The sequence below is a fragment of the Artemia franciscana genome, chromosome 18 (genome assembly GCF_032884065.1).
Source record: "Artemia franciscana chromosome 18, ASM3288406v1, whole genome shotgun sequence".
In the NCBI taxonomy this organism is placed as follows: domain Eukaryota; kingdom Metazoa; phylum Arthropoda; class Branchiopoda; order Anostraca; family Artemiidae; genus Artemia; species Artemia franciscana.
Genome location: NC_088880.1, coordinates 30298695 through 30315810, shown reverse-complemented (window position 1 = coordinate 30315810; position 17116 = coordinate 30298695). Strand labels below are relative to the sequence as shown.

Here is a 17116-nt window from a genome sequence, read left to right as displayed (position 1 = left end):
TGCCCCTCAAAATGTAAAGTTTCTTATTTTTTGTTTAGCTTCTTATATTTCCGGCGTAATTTCCCAATGTTTGGTTGTTTTTTTTCCCGAAGTTGTAATCAATTTCGAATTGTTGTACCCCCCCCCACCACAAAAATAAACTAATATGTTTTCATCTCCATGACCGTATAAAAAAGTGCTAAAACGCAAACAAAAGCAGGGGTGTCTCCCTATGATGTATACGCTCATCATGGGCACATAGATGGTTTGGTAGTTTCAGGGTATTTGTGCATATTATTGCAGTATTTTCGTGCAATAAGCTGGCTGTAAATCAAACATAATTTGAACCATTATTATTGTACATGGTAAAGGGGCATTGTATTGTAGGTAACGAGAGGTCACCTCTCTCTCGGAAGTCATGTCCACCAGATGGCACGTCGCAGAACCGTGCTGATCGTTTTGGGGACTCTGCCAAGCGTGGCACAACTGTGATAAGCGTGGCGAAACTGTAAAGTACACTTGGTGCTCTGATATGTACACCAGGTGGCGGGAAGTCAGCGCGCCCTCGGAAGGTAAGAGGTTTCAGCTTGATGGTCTTGAATAGTATAGTCTCAAAAAAACGTACCGCCCAAAGAAAATACTAAAATGAACAAAATCCTGGACGATCGACCTTATGGCATACTGGAAGACCTCCATTATTACTAAATTCCCCTAGGATTGGGACCCCTTCCATCTAGGCTATTGAACAAAGCTATACCTGATTCTGGTGGGAAAGGTGGTATCAATCACCTACAGAAATGATTTCTGGTTTCCCTTGGATCTTGTGGTTTAAATTCTAAGTGTGATTATTAATTTATTATTAACTAGAACTGGTTTTTGTGATGCAACCTAGGTCAGCGTTTTAGAGATTTTTGGTCAATCATGTCGCTGGAAAAAATCTGGAAGTTAAACAAATCGTAACCCATTTGTCATAATTATTAATTAACAACCCAAATTAGTTTCTCATTTTGTTCAATGCCTGCAAAATTTCTTTTTTGGCAACATTTTGTTTTCTGGTTAATTGGCAATGCAACTGCCCCCTTGAAAACAAAATACGCGTTTCAAGACACCAAAGCTTCGCAAAGCGTATATTTCCCTCAGGCTACTAAAGCTACGCCTTATTTTGGATCTTGTTTCAATGAAGGGTGGCTTTTCAGTCAAGTGGTAAGGTTATCTGATTCCCTGACAACTATAATATTTAAAAGAAGAAAAATAAACATTGAAGAACAATAAACAAAAAGAAAAATGAAATGGTTTTTATTCATTAGAGAGATAAATTGTTAAAGTCAGCAAATGACGATTTGTTTTTGTTTAAGCGATTGGATGTAATGGATATTAACCACAAATCCTCGACTTAAACCGATTTCTCTTTATTCTTTTTGATCTAATGTTGTTTTCATTTAACTTTTTTTTTTATTAATTTGATCCTTGATTTTATTTGAATAATGAATCTGTCCAAATGAATTGTTGTTATTACTTCTTTTTCATTGATTTCCTTGCTTGAGTGATGTTTTGAAGGTTTAGCAACAAAATAACAGCTTCCAAACAAACTGTCAGAGTTATCAGACCGAAGAATAACTGTTAAAACAACATCAACTTCTTTAAGCATCAATAAGAGCTAATATAAGAAATAAACATGATGCATGGGACATTTTTAGAAGTTATGGTTTCTGCAAGACTAGTTTCATCTACATTAACAATGTTTTCTAATTTTATTTATTGTAAATAAAAAATTGCATTAAAATCTATGGCAACCCTTTCAACTATTTGACATAGTTGTATTTTTTTTTTTTTACCTTGACATTTTTCACACCAAAAGGTATAAAACATTTTTTGTTGTGGCGTATTTATATATTAGTGTTTGTTTTGTGTATATAGAATTATGTTTGTGTATTATGAGTGTTTATGTGTTATGTTTTATGATTGATATTAGTGTTATCCACTAATGAGCTGTCATAAGCTATTTATTATATATTTATGACTCATTATGAGTATCATCAGCTACTTATTGTCGTCCTTTTCGTTAGAAATGTAATTTTATACTTTTCAGTTTTCTTTTCATTTATTTCCTATACTCCTCTGTGGATATCCATGTATGTATAGAGAGCATAAATAAATTATTATTATTATTATTATATAGTGTGTTTTGTATTTATATGACTCTTGCTGAAATTGATTTGAAATATGTTAGACCTTAACTTTTTAACATTAAATTCGTATGTTTTCTATTCTAGGTTCCAGTGTTTGCTGGGTTGGTTGTTAGGGTAATCATAATTCCCGTTCTTGGTTTCTTGCCCAGCAAAACTAGAACCCTCCACGTAGCTCTAATGAAAAAAGTGTTTAGTGGCGTTAAGATTTAGTTAAGTTTTTTTCTTCTTTTTTTCTGTGGTAGATTTCACGGTGCCAGGTATGCAAACAAACTTTCTCTTTTTGTGGGTACATCTATTTATTAGTATATATTTTGTGTATATGTATGCTATTGTGTGTAACATATAGCTCTTACTGGAAAATGAAAAAAGCGATACCTCTCTTCTTTAGTAATGTTAGACCTTATTTTGAATTGAAATTAAATAAAAAAACTAGTTTTTTTAACTGAAAGTAAGGAGCGACATTAAAACTTAAAACGAACAGAAATTACTCTGTATATGAAATGGGTTGTCCCCTCCGCAGTCCCTCGCTCTTTACGCTAAAGTTTGACTCTTTGCCACAATTCTACTTTTTAAAACAATTAAAAACTTTAGCGTAAAGAGCGTGGGACTGCGGAGGGGACAACCCATTTCATATACAGAGTAATTTCTGTTCGTTTTAAGTTTTAATGTCGCTCCTTACTTTCAGTTAAAAAAACTAGTTTTTTTATTTAATTTCTGAACGTTTTTGAATTAATGCATGTTTGATTTTGGCTCTCCGCACATAAATTATTGAAATGAAATTAGTATATTAATTTTTTTTTGGCTAAATGGCTTTCTCTTAGTTTTGATCAGACGATTTTGAGAAATAAGGGGTGGGGAAGGAGGCCTAGCTGCCCTCCAATTTTTCGGTTACTTAAAAAGGCTACTAGAACTTTTAATATTCAACGAACGTTTTTATTAGTAAAAAATATACGTAACTTAAGAATTAACTTACGTAACAAACTTTTATATTCTTATATTTTTATTATGTGTACGAGGGGGTTTGTACCCTCGTTAATACCTCGCTCTTTACACTAAATCGTAAGTTTTGTCCCAATTCTTTAAGAATGACCCCTGAATCAAAAAGGCCGTAGAATAAATAGTTGAAATCACTAAAAATATTTTAGCATCAAGAGCGAGGTATCTATCTCCTCCTAAATATCTCGCTCTTTATGCTAAAGTATTTTTAGAACCCCTCATATGCGTAATAATCTCTGTTCGTTTTAAATTTCAATGCTATTCCTTACTTTCATTTGAAAAAACGTTTTCATGTTTATTTTTTCATTGTTTTTTTTTATAGTAATGCTAGAAAATCCTGCGCCCTTTTCATTGAATTTTTCTTCCCCCGTGACATATTCCTCAAAGGAAAGATCCTCCCACAAAGCCCTCTCCCATCAACCCCACCCCCCAAACCAAAAAATCCCCATGAAAACGTCTGTACACTTCCCAATAACCATTACTATATGTAAACACTGGTCAAAGTTTGTAACTTGCAGCCCCTCCCTCAGGGATTGTGGGGGAGTAAGTCATTCCCAAAGACATAGTTATTATGGTTTTCGACTATGTTGAACAAAATGGCTATCTTAAAATTTTAATCTGTTGACTTTTGGAAAAACATGAGCATGGGAGGGGGCCTATTTGCCCTCCAATTTTATGGTCACTTAAAAAGGGCACTAGAACTTTTCATTTCCGTTAGAATGAGCCCTCTCGCGACATCCTAGGACCACTTGGTCGATAAGATGACCCCTGGGAAAAAAACAAAAAAAAAACAAACAAATAAATAAACAAACCCGTGATTTGTCTTCTGGCAAAAAATACAAAATTCCACATTTTTTAGATAGGAGCTTGAAATTTTTGCTATAGAGTTCTCTGATATACCGAATGCGATAGTGTGATTTTCGTTAAGATTCTGTGACTTTTAATGGATGTTTCCCCCTTTTTTCCAAAATAGGGCAAATTTTCTCAGGCTCGTAACTTTTGATGACAAAGACTAAATTAATTGAAACTTAATATTTAGAATCAGCGTAAAAATTCGAATCTTTTGATGTATCTTTTAGCATCAAAATTCAGTTTTTTAGAGTTTCGTTTACTATTGAGCCGGGTCGCCCCTTACTACAGTTCCCTTACCACGAAGTGTTTGAAAAGAAAATAATTCGGTATTTTGGGGCTTCTGACATTATTACTCCTTTGCGGAAGTTAGGCTCAAAATTGAAAAAGGATTATATTTTTTCTCTGGGCCCCTTCCACCTCTTAGTTCGTTTATTTTCCCGTTAGTTTTCACCTGTTTTCGCTTTATAGTTGTGTTATCTCTTAGCAGTTCTTTCGTTAGTTGAGTTATGGTTGTGGTATATATGTTTTATCGCTCGTATAGTTGTGTTATTTTCAAATTATACTCCATAATAGAGAGGCTCCGAACACCCAGCATTGTATATTAAGCTCTTAATTTGACATTTTTTTCTAACGTGACCAGATTCGTCCTGCGCCCTTTTCATTGAATTTTTTTCCCCCATGGCATATTTCTCCAAGGATAGATCCTCCCACATAGCCCCCTCCCTCAACCCTACCCCCAAAACCAAAAAAAATCCCCCTGAAAACGTCTGTACACTTTCCAATAACCATTATTATATGTAAACACTGATTGAAGTTTGTAACTTGCAACCCCTCCCCCAGGGGCTGTGGGGGAGCAAGTCATCCCCAAAAACATAGTTATTATGATTTTCGACTATGCTAAACAAAATGGCTATCTCAAAATTTTGATCCGTTGACTTTGGGAAAAAAATGAGCGTGGGAGGGGGCCTAGATGCCCTCCAATTTTTTTGGTCACTTAAAAAGGGCACTAGAACTTTTCATTTCCGTTAGAATGAGCCCTCTTGCGACATTCTAGGACCACTTGGTCGATACGATGACCCCTGGGGAAAAAAAAAAAAAAAAAAAAAAAAAAAAAAAACAAACAAATAAACACGCACCCGTGATTTGTCTTCGGGCAAAAAATGCAAAATTCCACATTTTTGTAGATAGGAGCTTGAAACTTCTACAGTAGGGTTCTCTGATACGCTGAATCTGATGGTGTCATTTTCGTTAAGATCCTACGACTTTTAGGGGGTGTTTCCCCCTATTTTCCTAAATAAGGCAAATTTTCTCAGGCTCGTAACTTTTGATGGCTAAGACTAAACTTGATGAAACTTATATATTTAAAATCAGCATTAAAATGCGATTCTTTTGATGTAGCTATTGATATCAAAATTCAATTTTTTAGAGTTTTGGTTACTATTGAGCCGGATCGCTCCTTACTACAGTTCGTTACCACGAACTGTTTGATGATTCTGCTGGTAGCACTACCCTATCGCTGTGCTAGCAGTAGTTTTTGGTTCCTATGAAAGCTATTTTAGTACCAAGCCTCCAGCTTTTTTTAATTTTATACCTTATCTTACTCAGGGTGGGTGGGCGGTTGGGGAGTCTATCTCTTGTTGATATAAAAGTTTGATTGGTTCATGCAAAGATTGGTACGTCGCCAGTCTTTTATGGAGGTTTATGCATGAGCCTTCGCTTGGTCACATCAACAGATGGAATAGGCCCCTCCGTGAGATTATTCTAAACGGTTGCACAGCACCACGTTAGATGTATCCCCCTGGAGGTAGTCAGACTGACATATATGTTTATTTTTAAGCCTTGTTGTCTTTAGTCAGCTTAAGGAAAGGATAAAAGGCCTTTGGAGGTTGGATTGAGTACGTGATCAACTAGGTGTATATGTAGGGGTTCGTCATGAGGGCCACAATTAACGTCAGCTTGTACAATGTGATCACAATTTTGAGCTGGTTGTAAGTTGCATCCTTCAAATCAGTATATGTGTCCATTAGAGAAGTTTAACTTCAGAGCGTGTTCACAAGGGAAATTGAAGTTTGGGATGATTTCGCTTTTTTGGCTTCGGTTTGTTGCACCAGATATCTGGCAATGCCGGATATCATGAATAAATTCTTCTTTAAAGACAGCAGTTGATCTTTAGTGGTGATTTTTTTGTTATTTCTTGGGAAAAATGTGATGCGTTTGAAAAACCACGAATATGCCATTAATCTAGGGGCCCTTAGGCTATAACATACATTAGCCTGTCAAGTGTTATGGTCCTCTATTATCTTGCACCCCATCCCTATGGTCTTACTATCTCATTGAAATCCACGCATTCAAAATTTCATAAATTTTTTGTCGTTGCCAAAAAAGGACTTTCAATTATTTTTCAAAGACAAGTTAAACTATAAAAAAAAATCTTTGACCGTTCTTGTAGAGGTAATTTTTTGTTTTTTTCAGTCAGAGTAAGGAGAGGAGAAAGGCTACAAAGTGAAACTTAGAACAAAAGTATTTCAGTAGGGCTAACTCAGACTAAAAATATTTGTTCACTTAAATAAATACATATTTACGTTTGCAAAATAAATTCACACATTCACGAAACAGATATAAGAAATAATTAAGAAATACAAAACTAAATTAGAGACATAACATTATACCTGGACAGAGTATGCCAAAGTGCCCCTCCCTTTAAGAATTAAGAAATATGCCCTAAAACGCATTTTTTTATTTCTTGAAAAAATGGAGGAGAAATGAAATGAAAATAAGCTTATTTTTAGTTTTAATAGCTAAAAGTTGGATTTAGTTGCACATATGAATAGTTGTCTTATTAGTTATAAATATGATTGCCCAAGATTGTCCTTTTCGGCCAACCGTCATGGGCTAAACAGAAAGCAGGTCGTCCGCGGTTGGTTTGGGAGGATGTCATGAAGAAAAATTTAAGGAGAATGGGAACTTCCTGGGAGGGGGTAAAAAGGGAGGCTTTGAACAGATTCAAATGGAGGATGAGCATACGTAGCTGTGTTGGCCTTAGGCGACACTTGGTGCTGCCGTGAGTTGCTAGTAGTTGTAGTAGCATGAGTAGTTAATTTACCTGAGTACTGAGAGGCAAGGCTACCACCGGCTGTTTGTAAGCTGTTGGTGCTTAGGTCATCCAGTGATTCATAGCCTACCCAGAAAGCGTCATCCATTGATCCGGGTCTTAGTTTCTGCGAGGCAACGTGCATCGTATCATTGTTTTGGAAATAGTTATCTGTTGCAACCAAATCTCCTCCATACCTAAGGATAAAGTTAGTTGATTAAATGATGACTATTAAACTTACTTAGGATGGCGACATAGAAATCTTTAAGAGCATTATTCACAACGTGTGTAATTTTCTGTGGTAAGGTGGATTACGTTACGTTAAGTTTTACATTTCACTCTTAAACAAGTCTTTTCGCACTTGGCTATCGCAAAATTCATAAGACTCTTATGATAAAAATCTAAAATCTTCATTATCATCGTAAGCAAGCTATTGAATGTGGAATAGAATAGAAACGAATATTCAACCTCTGATCAAGCGTGAAAGGTCTCCTAGGAAATTTTTTTTAATTTTCTTCTAAAATTCATTAACTGTGTGAAGATTATAATTTTAAAATTGTAAGCAGAGCTCCAGTCTACTTAGCACTGCCTATGTTAGAGTCAAAGTTTGCTCTGTAAGATGACATAGCTTAATGTAACGTCCTTAGTAATGCTAGCGTGAAGGGTTCTGCAACGCGTGAGTGAACCTTCCAGGTGAATACGTGATCCTTACAGTTTTTTTCCATCTTTGTAATATCTACAAGTGTGGAGAATAATTTTTTCAGTTTTGAAAAATATTAGGTAAATATTAGTAAGTGCACAAGCACTCACGTGCTTGTGCCCCTTTTTGGGCCATCCCTCATTCAACCCGTTCTTTCCTTGTACGGTTAACGAAATCATTTCGCAAGGTTTATCGTGTAAATTGAAAAAATTAGGACGAAAAAATAATCAATTTAAAAAAATTTGTTTATGGAAGTAAACAGAAAAGTTGAAATTTAAACAGAAAAAAAATTGCTTTGCAGATCATGCAAGATATACGTAGAGAACTAGCTCAAACAAACTGACTCATGATAATTCCTTATATTTGAAGAATTTTGAAAACTAGTGATTCACTGAAAACTGAGCTTCTTTGAGTCTTTCAGAGGATTATCATTCTATGCTAAAAGTTATCGATGTCATCGCAAGCGAAAGACTGTTGAGGGCCAAATAAATTTGTATTTCATTTTCTGAAGGATGCTTATGGACTTTCTTGTTCCTAAGAGAACATCTTTTTAGCGTCCGTTTTGTGTTTTCAGTAAAGTACTCTTTTTAAAATTTTGGAAATATAGGGAATTTTTCTTTATCGATGCAAATAAAGGTAATGGGTCATAGCATTCATTTGTTTGTTGAAAATAAAGAACTTTGGGTCGACTTTTGCCAAATATTGTCAGGGTTAAATTCTTCTTATTTTGAGTTTTACTAATTTTTCAGGGTTAAACCGGTTATACGTGCAGAAATTTTCTTGGGGAGAGGGCATAAATATGAAATAAATAGGAAAAGGGTAAACTACGGGAAAATGTTTAGGTTTATGACTCTATTGGTACCTAGGTCTAAACAACCCTCTCTTAGCATGGGACACAGGGATCAAATATGGATGAGCAGAGTTTTTTCCGGGTTGAATTTTTTTTCTACACTGGATTTTACGTGGATCGAGTTTTGGCTGAAATAAACATAGCATGCGCTGAATCTTGCATAAGTTGAGCTTCTCTATTGTGAATTTTGGGCTGATTAAAATTTTACTTAGATGAGTTTTGGCGGGTGAAATTTTTTTGTGGTTGAATTTTGCTGAGCTGAGTTAGTCATGAGCTGACTTTTCCCGAGTTTAAAGTCTGCGTGAGTTGAGTGTTTCCGTTTAAAGGATAGGTAGATTATATCATACAGGGTTTTTGTTGGTTTAATTTTTTGATTGGCCTGGCCGTTTGGCTAAATTGAGTTTAAACGGGTATAATGTTGCGTCTTTGATCAGGGGGTTGAATTTTGTGAATTGGGTTTTGCGTGCGTCACCGGAAGAAAAATTCTAGTCAGAATCTTGGCTCAAGCATGAACTCAATGAAACCCGGCCCTGCAATCTTGAGGTGTTTATAATTCATCCAATGCCGCATCCATGGAGGATAGGGGGGTAAGAACCCCCCTCCACAAACTGTTTATCCGACTCGTAAAAACGTAAAAAAATGAACATAAAAATTTTTTATACGTTTTTCTAAAGTTTTTTTGTACCCTCTCCCCGAATAAATCCTTTTGTAACCCCTCCCCCTAAGCCAAAAAAATCCTGGCTATGACCCTAGATCCATCCTATGTTTCCTTTTGCGTAAAATTTGCCATTTTCATGTTTTTTTCCCTGAATCAAATCCCTTCGGATTTGTATTCGAATTAAATTCTTGTGTTTTGGCTTTGCTTTTTTCTTCTTTTTATTTGATGTGTCATCAGTTTGTTTGACCTTGATCAGGGAATCTATCCGAAAAGTTTGAAGACCCTTGATCTAAAGTAATTATTATTATGGCAACTTCCTTGAGAAGAAAAAGGGTAAGCAGGTGATATGAACACCTGCTCCTATTAAACGATCCTATTATGATAAGCGTCGAAAGACTTTTACTGTAAATATCAGGACATTCACAATAAGAATTTGAAATGAAGTTATTACTAAATGACTACGAAGGACATCAAAATAGAAACGTTCTCTCCCCTGGACCCATCTTAGGTCTTTTCGTATATAGAAACCTTTATTTTGGTGTCAGTGGTGTCAGTTGGGTAAGGAAAAGGGAATTTTCTGTCCAAGATTTTTTTTTTGCAACCTCCCTAAACTTGAAAAACACTTCTTTTTCATACTGGTCAGTTTAACGGAACGCACTCAAGAGTTAGGGTGTGAAACATATAACAGAAAACGGCTTTTCTTCCTGGATCCGTTATGATTTGCTTATTATGAGTAAGAAAACTATAATGTATGCATATTTTCATTAAATATTTCATATATAGAAGCGGTTAGGGGTTAGGTTAGGCTATTTAATAAAACACATTCTGCGCGGCCTGCCTCTCATAATTCTTAGTCGAAGTTTCCATAATTTTGTTTCTAAGTATTATATTACCATTATGTTTTGGTAAGTCAAACAGACAAGTACCCTCTCTTGTATTTTCGTTGAAGGATAGCTTTTTGGTATTTTATAGAAACAAATTATTAAAACACTAAATCCCCGCTCTAAATTTTGAAAAATACAACTTCCCCCCTCTAATTTTTGTGAAATACCACCACTAGGTTTGTTGCAGAATTCTTTTTTTTTCTAAAGTTTTTTTGTACCCTCTCCCCGAATAAATCCTTTTGTAACCCCTCCCCCTAACCCAAAAAAAATCCTGGCTATGACCCTAGATCCATCCTATGTTTCCTTTTGCGTAAAATTTGCCATTTTCATGTTTTTTTCCATTTGCATTTTCCATTTCCATTTCCATTTGCAGAATCAGAGTTTTCAAGTTTATCTTACTTTCTCCTCAGTATTGCCGCGTTGAACCGTCAAAAAAAAAAAAAAAAAAAAAAAAAAAAAAAAAAAAAAAAAAAAAAATTTAAATTGAGTCACTAAATTTAACAAGTTTTTTTGTGCATAAAATTAAAATTAAGCAGTGGTCAATGTTTGTAACTTGTAACCCCTCCCACGGGGACTTGGGGGAGTAATTTGTCCCCAAAGACATAGTTATAAGGTTTTTCGACTATATAATAAAATGGCTATCTCAGAATTTTGATCCGGTGACTTTGGGAAAATAATTAGCGTGAGAGGGGGCCTAGGTGCCCTCCAACTTTTTTGGTCACTTAAAAAGGCCACTAGAACTTTTCATTTCCGTTAGAATGAGCCCTCTCGCAATATTCTAGGATCACTGGGTCGATACGATCACCCCTGGAGGAAAAAACAAACAAACAAACAAATAAACACGCATCCGTGTTCTGACTTCTGGCAAAAAATATAAAATTCCACATTTTTGTAGATATGAGCTTGAAACTTCTATAGTAGGGTTCTCTGATATTCTGAATCTGATGGTGTGATTTTCGTTAAGATTCTATGACTTTTGGGGGGTATTTCCCCCAATTTTCTAAAATAATGCAAAATTTATCAGGCTCTTAACTTTTGATGGGTAAAACTAAACTTGATGAATCTTATATATTTAAAATCAGTATTAAATACAATTCTTTTGATGTAGCTATTGGTATCAAAATTCCGTTTTTTAGTATTTTGGTCAAAATTGAGCCGGGTCGCTCCTTACTACAGTTCGTTACCACGAACTGTTTGATTTAAAAAAAATGACAGTAAACAGAGATCATGTTCACTAAGCACGTAAGCTTCAGGCCTGTGCTCTATTCCCCCGAAGTCATCAGATTTTTCTGACTTCCTGTATAAGTTCTTATATTCTCAAGCAAACTTCTTATTTTTCGTGCTTTAAGTGCTTCTCTCCCTTCCAACAATCATTTAATTGAAATATAAGAGCAAATTAAAGTTTGTCCAGGTTGACATATAAGGATGAACTCAGTATAAATTCTGTTCTTACAGCCAATTAAAAACACAAAACCAATATAATTAAATTACTTACTTTTTGCATAGGCTAGCTGCTTTATCCCAAGAATGTCTCACATCAAAATACCTCAAGCAATGTAGGCCGTGTCTTTCCCAACCTGGATAAAAAAAGCAGTTAAAAAACAATAGTCAAAATCAAGGTGAACTGACAATAAGGAGCGACATTAAATTTAAAACGAACAGAATTTAATCCGTATATGAAAAGGGCTGTCCCCTCTTCAACGCCTCTCTCTTTACGCTAAAGTTTGACTCTTTCTCACGACTCTGTTTTCTTAAAGCAATAAGAGCATTAGCGTAAAGAGCGAGGTGTTGAGGAAGGCATCAAACAGGTTTCTTGGTCATTCCAGAAATGCCCCTTTTCGTAGAAATTATTTCCTAAAAATCAAAACACGCGGAAAAAAGCCCCTATAATTCCCCCGGAACATCTTCACATGAAAAGTTTGGCAAAGAGAATGTAAGACAGCTAACAAGAATTTTATATAGTAATTCTATCACATCCCCCCAGTGTAAAATTCTTCTGGAATATTTACCTCGCAGAAGTTTCCCTCCCCAAAGAAGATTCTCCCTATAGAAATCCACCCCTGGCACACAGCCCCCCAAAAAAATGTCAGTATACTTCCCAATAACAAATACTGTACGTGAACAATGGGCGCATTTCATAGCTCACAGGTCTCTGCCCGCAGACTGGGGGGGGGTCATTTTACACCTAAAGACACAATTATTTGATCTTTCAACTATACTGAACAAAACGGCTATCTTAAAATTTTGACAGGATAATCTTGGGGAAAAATGAGCGTGGGAGTTGGTCCAGTTGCCTTCCAATCTTTTCGGTCACTTAAAAAGGGGACTAGAACTTCTATTTTCCATTCGAATAAACCCTCACATAATCTTCTAGCACCATTATTGCGATATAAACACTCCTGAAAAAAACACACACATCCGTTACCTATCTTCTCGCAACAATAGCAACATTCCACATTTTTGCAGATAGGATCTTGAAACATCTAAGGTGGGGTCCTATGGTATGCTGAATCTGATGGTGTGATTTTCATTAAGATTCCTTTAATTGTAGCGTGTGTTTCCCGCTTATTTCGAAAATCAGGCAAATTTTCTTAGGCTCGGAACTTTTGATGGTAAAACTAAACTTGATGAATCTTATATATTTGGAATCACCATGTTACGCTGATTCTTTTGACGTATCTATTGATATTAAAATTCCATTTATATAAACTTTACCCCCCCCCCCGTAATATGCGAATATATAACTCAAATTATATTATTATAGAAACTAAAGGTTATATGAAGGATATATTTAATTAGGATTAACCCAACTTCAATTCCTCACGGTTCATTTAATTAGCAAGTACCATCTTTTTTGTAGTTCGCTGCACAAGCTTAATCAAATTGACAAGTCTACCCAGTTCACGGTTTCCCCGTATTTTTTTCACGTAAATCATGTGTTTCTGTATTATTTTTTTTTTATTTCGACTAGAGGAATTAATGAATTTCCTGATGATAAAATTTGGCTCCATCCCTTACTTCTCAAAGTATATTCCTATGGCAGTCCTGGATTAGGATCAGGTAAGTGTGTGCATTGGGGCCCTCAGACCCTTGCTTTCTCAAATATCGATGTTGTTTATAATTCGCCAGGTTCGTTTCTTAATTTTTCCGTATAAACCGTTCTGGTACATGTCTGTTAAACAGGACATCCTCAAGAAGTGAAGGTACGTTAATCCTAATGACATATACTAAAACATTATTATAATATAATAATTTAGAAACAAAATTATGGAAACTATGATAAAGAATTGTGAAAAACAGGCCGCACAAAATGCATTATATTAAATACTTAACCTTGCCTAACCCAACCTAACCTTACCCCTAACCACCTCTAAATATTAAGTATGTATTTAAAATATATCTAAGTCGTAGTTTTCTCACCCAAAATAAGCAAATCATAACCGATTGAAACCGGTTTTGGCAGATCTTAGACAGGGTAATTCTTAAAGATGTTCTGTTTAACACACAAGCAACACTGTTTTTTTTTTTTTTTTTTTTTTTTTTTTTTTTAGAATATGTCCCTCGAAACCTTAATAAATTTCTGTGTACACTCGCGTTCAAGTTGTACAGAAGATTTGTTTTCTTAAATATTGCTGTCTTGATCGCACGGGAAAAAAAGTTGCTCAAAAAAGAAAATAGCGTTCAAGTTGTCTTATAACAAAGCAAAGGAAGAATCAATCATTATCATTTTCAAAGTCATCGTAGTTGCGTGCAGGTCCCGTTAGTAGGTTATGTGCTTGTAAAAATTGCGTAATTGCGTGAGGAAAAAAAATGTCGTAAGAGGAAGCGAATTTTTTAAGGAAATGTTCTCTTGCGGCGATAATTCTACTCTTACTAAATTAAGACGTATCTAAACGGCTTTCGCACGGCGTACGTAATTTTTATGTTAAGTGACTAAGTTACGTTAGGCATAACTTTTGAAACTTATACAAGCCATCGGTGGGGTGCCGACTTTCAGTAATCACAAGCACAAAGTGGCAAGTGCCACGGGAGGTGGAACTGTTTGGCATAAGTGGCGCTCCAAAATGTACACAAGTGGCAGAAATTGGGTGACCTATCGAAAGTCCTTTGATACTAGATTAACGTAAAAATCCATAAAACCATATAATCATCGCCTAAAATCTTCACAATCATCCAAGACCGTATCAAGGGGGTTAGGGGGAATATAAACAAGTTCTTGATTGATTTTTAAGTTTTAGTAACCCCCCTTCGAAAAGAAATTCTTTGTAACCCCGACCGACGAAAAAGAAAATTATGGATGCGACCCTGCAATCATCAGAAGCAAACTATACAAAACTACCCAAAATTTTTGATGCGTTTAAAACAGAATGTACACCCCCCCCCCCCGAAAAAAAAATCCTGGACGTGACCATATAATCATCATAAGCAAACTAACCAAAATCAAAAATATGGAATGGATAGATAGGTTATTTTACGCTTGAAAGGCTTTATAAGAAAATATTATAAATTAATTTTTGAAATCTAATAACTACTTAACCAAAAACTCTATCTTGTGCTACTTTATTGACTCTTTCACTGTGTAATGTAGACTTAACGCACAATTCTAGGACGAGCCTGAGTCTACTTGGACCTGCCTACATTACCGGCAAAATGTGCTCTACATAACGTAGCCTAAATAATAGTGTGAAACTTCGACGGCGAAACACCAGTCCACTCGCCCGAGGAACTCTATTTGGAAATGTTTCAACTAAAGAGGGTTATGTAATTTTTGAATGTTTTAAACTTTTTAGCATGAATCAGCTGGATTTTGATATAACTTTTTTTTTAATTTTAGCCGAAGATTGAAAATAATAGCTCCCCTCCCCAAGATGTAGAAAGTACTTTTTTGTATCTTCATAAAAAAAAATCGTAAAACCCTTCCCCCCTACAATTTCGTCAATTTATACTGCAGGAAGTCACAATTTTGCTTCTTGTGCTGAAATAGAACATGGTACTTGTGTCTTATAGCCAGTTCTGTCGAGAAGTGAAGTTTGGTTAATGCTAAGGAAATAAAACAAAATATGATGAAAATATAATTCTTTATCAACAAAATTATGAAAACTACAAAAAAGAATTATGGATGGGGGGCCACCCAGACTGCATTTTATTGAATACGTAACCTAAACTAACCAAAATTTCAACTAAATATTTAATCAAAATATAGCTACAATGTAGTTTCCCACCGAGCCGAAGCTAATATTGTCTGGTATAAAGACCATGAAAGCCGGTTGTTATCTCATGTTCGGGATACAAGATCTTGAGTGTGGTGGCTATAAGACAAAAGCACCCAGAACAATATAAGCAAAAACGCAAAAGTCTTAAATCATTAGCAGATAAGGGTCCGAAAATAGCTCCCCCTTCCTGTACACTCATGTTTAACCGTAGCTTTGGAGCCCTGGCCCTTGCGAGGATACGGGCTATTCAAATTTAATACATGCTATTTCATTAAAAACGGATTAAAACGAATCGCCAAATCCTTATATTTCAAAAATACTTTTGAAATACAGAAAGTCGATTTCATCAAAGAAAAAATGGAAAAAATCCTCGGCCCTGTTCGATGCGCAGCTAAGGATTGTGAAAATAGTAAAACTGATTTGTCCGTGCTCTCTCAAAGGTCTGGGCTCCAAAGTTGCAGTCAGACACGATTGAGGGAAGAAGGGTTGGCTATTTGCATTGAAATTGAAAAGCGAATTGGAACATGTTGCTTACCTTCCAGGCACTCGAATGATTCTTCAGTAAAATCCTAAAAATAAAAAAAAATCCTTTAAAAAGGCTTCGTTAATTTTATAATCTCTAAACATTTTTAAATGAACTTACTCAAGAAATAATATGTATCCTGCTATGACAAGTGGTAGGCAGACAGATATTTTGGCTATATTCCAGAAAAAAAAATACCCAAGCAAGAACAACAACCAGAACAATTTGAAAACTACGAGATAACTTCCTTGAAACAGTGGAGCTGGAGTGTCTTCGTGCCTAGGACTTCAGTTGACTATAGCTAAACTGAATTAAACTTAAAACATTTTACCCTTCGTAGTCAAAGTTAATCTGGCCATTATACCATCGAACTCTACTTGAACTTTTCGTAACTCCTGCTAGTAAGCAGGGCTGCCAAATACTCACATTCATTCTAAATAATGTACCATACTGACATAGCATCACTTTCGGCTGTCGGATCTTGTTGACTTGACTGTGGTCAAATCAAATGCCACTGTTCATGGTCCGAACACACTCTAGTGGCGCAAAGGTTCTTGCAAATCCGATAACATTAAAGTTTTATAAAGGGAAAAATCTTCAATTGAGACATTGAAAAAATTTCAAAGAAAAAAATTCGATTAAATAAGTTAACACATACTAGAGAATAGCATAAAAAGATGAAAAAGATGCACAAAAATAAAGAAGAGCGAAAAGAAATCATGTTTGATGACTATAGTTTTTTTCGTTTTTATTATTTTTTTTGTCAAGCTTTTGTTCTTTTTCCTTATGTTTTTATGTTATTTCCTAGTATGCTCATTGGTTTATCTAGAGTTTATTTACGTTCCAATTGATAAAAACTTTTACATATGAAGCAAAAATATCCGATTATTTTATCCAAATAATTATTTGTTAATTTATTTCAATTTTTTATGGCTTTCATTTGGCTGTTTTCTATTTCACTGGGTATTACAGTCTTAGTTAACAGCCTGTCACCACCTGTTGGATGAACAGATCCAGCTGAATCACTGAGTTTAATTTAGAGACAAAGAGAAGAATCTCCAAGAAATGTCCCACTACAAATATTTGAGAAAAAGACAAAATAGACGAAAATCCCCATACTTGGGATAGTATTTTTATACAATATTCAATCTAGTACTAGGATTTGAAAAATATGTCTTAAC

At 35.3% G+C, this 17116-nt stretch overlaps 1 protein-coding gene across 1 annotated transcript in view; it reads right to left on the bottom strand.

Annotated features, from left to right (window-relative positions):
• LOC136038860 (low-density lipoprotein receptor-related protein 12-like) overlaps positions 1 to 15999 on the bottom strand; it is a 39741-nt gene extending 23742 nt beyond the window's left edge. Inside the window, exons 1-3 of the mRNA XM_065722312.1 lie at positions 15948 to 15999; positions 11695 to 11776; positions 7120 to 7304 (exon numbers count right to left, since the gene is read on the bottom strand). Coding sequence (XP_065578384.1) covers positions 7120 to 7252 — 133 coding nt within the window. The 5' untranslated portion in view covers positions 7253 to 7304; positions 11695 to 11776; positions 15948 to 15999. The remainder of the gene's footprint in view (positions 1 to 7119; positions 7305 to 11694; positions 11777 to 15947) is intronic.
• Between the last annotated feature and the right edge of the window lie 1117 nt (positions 16000 to 17116).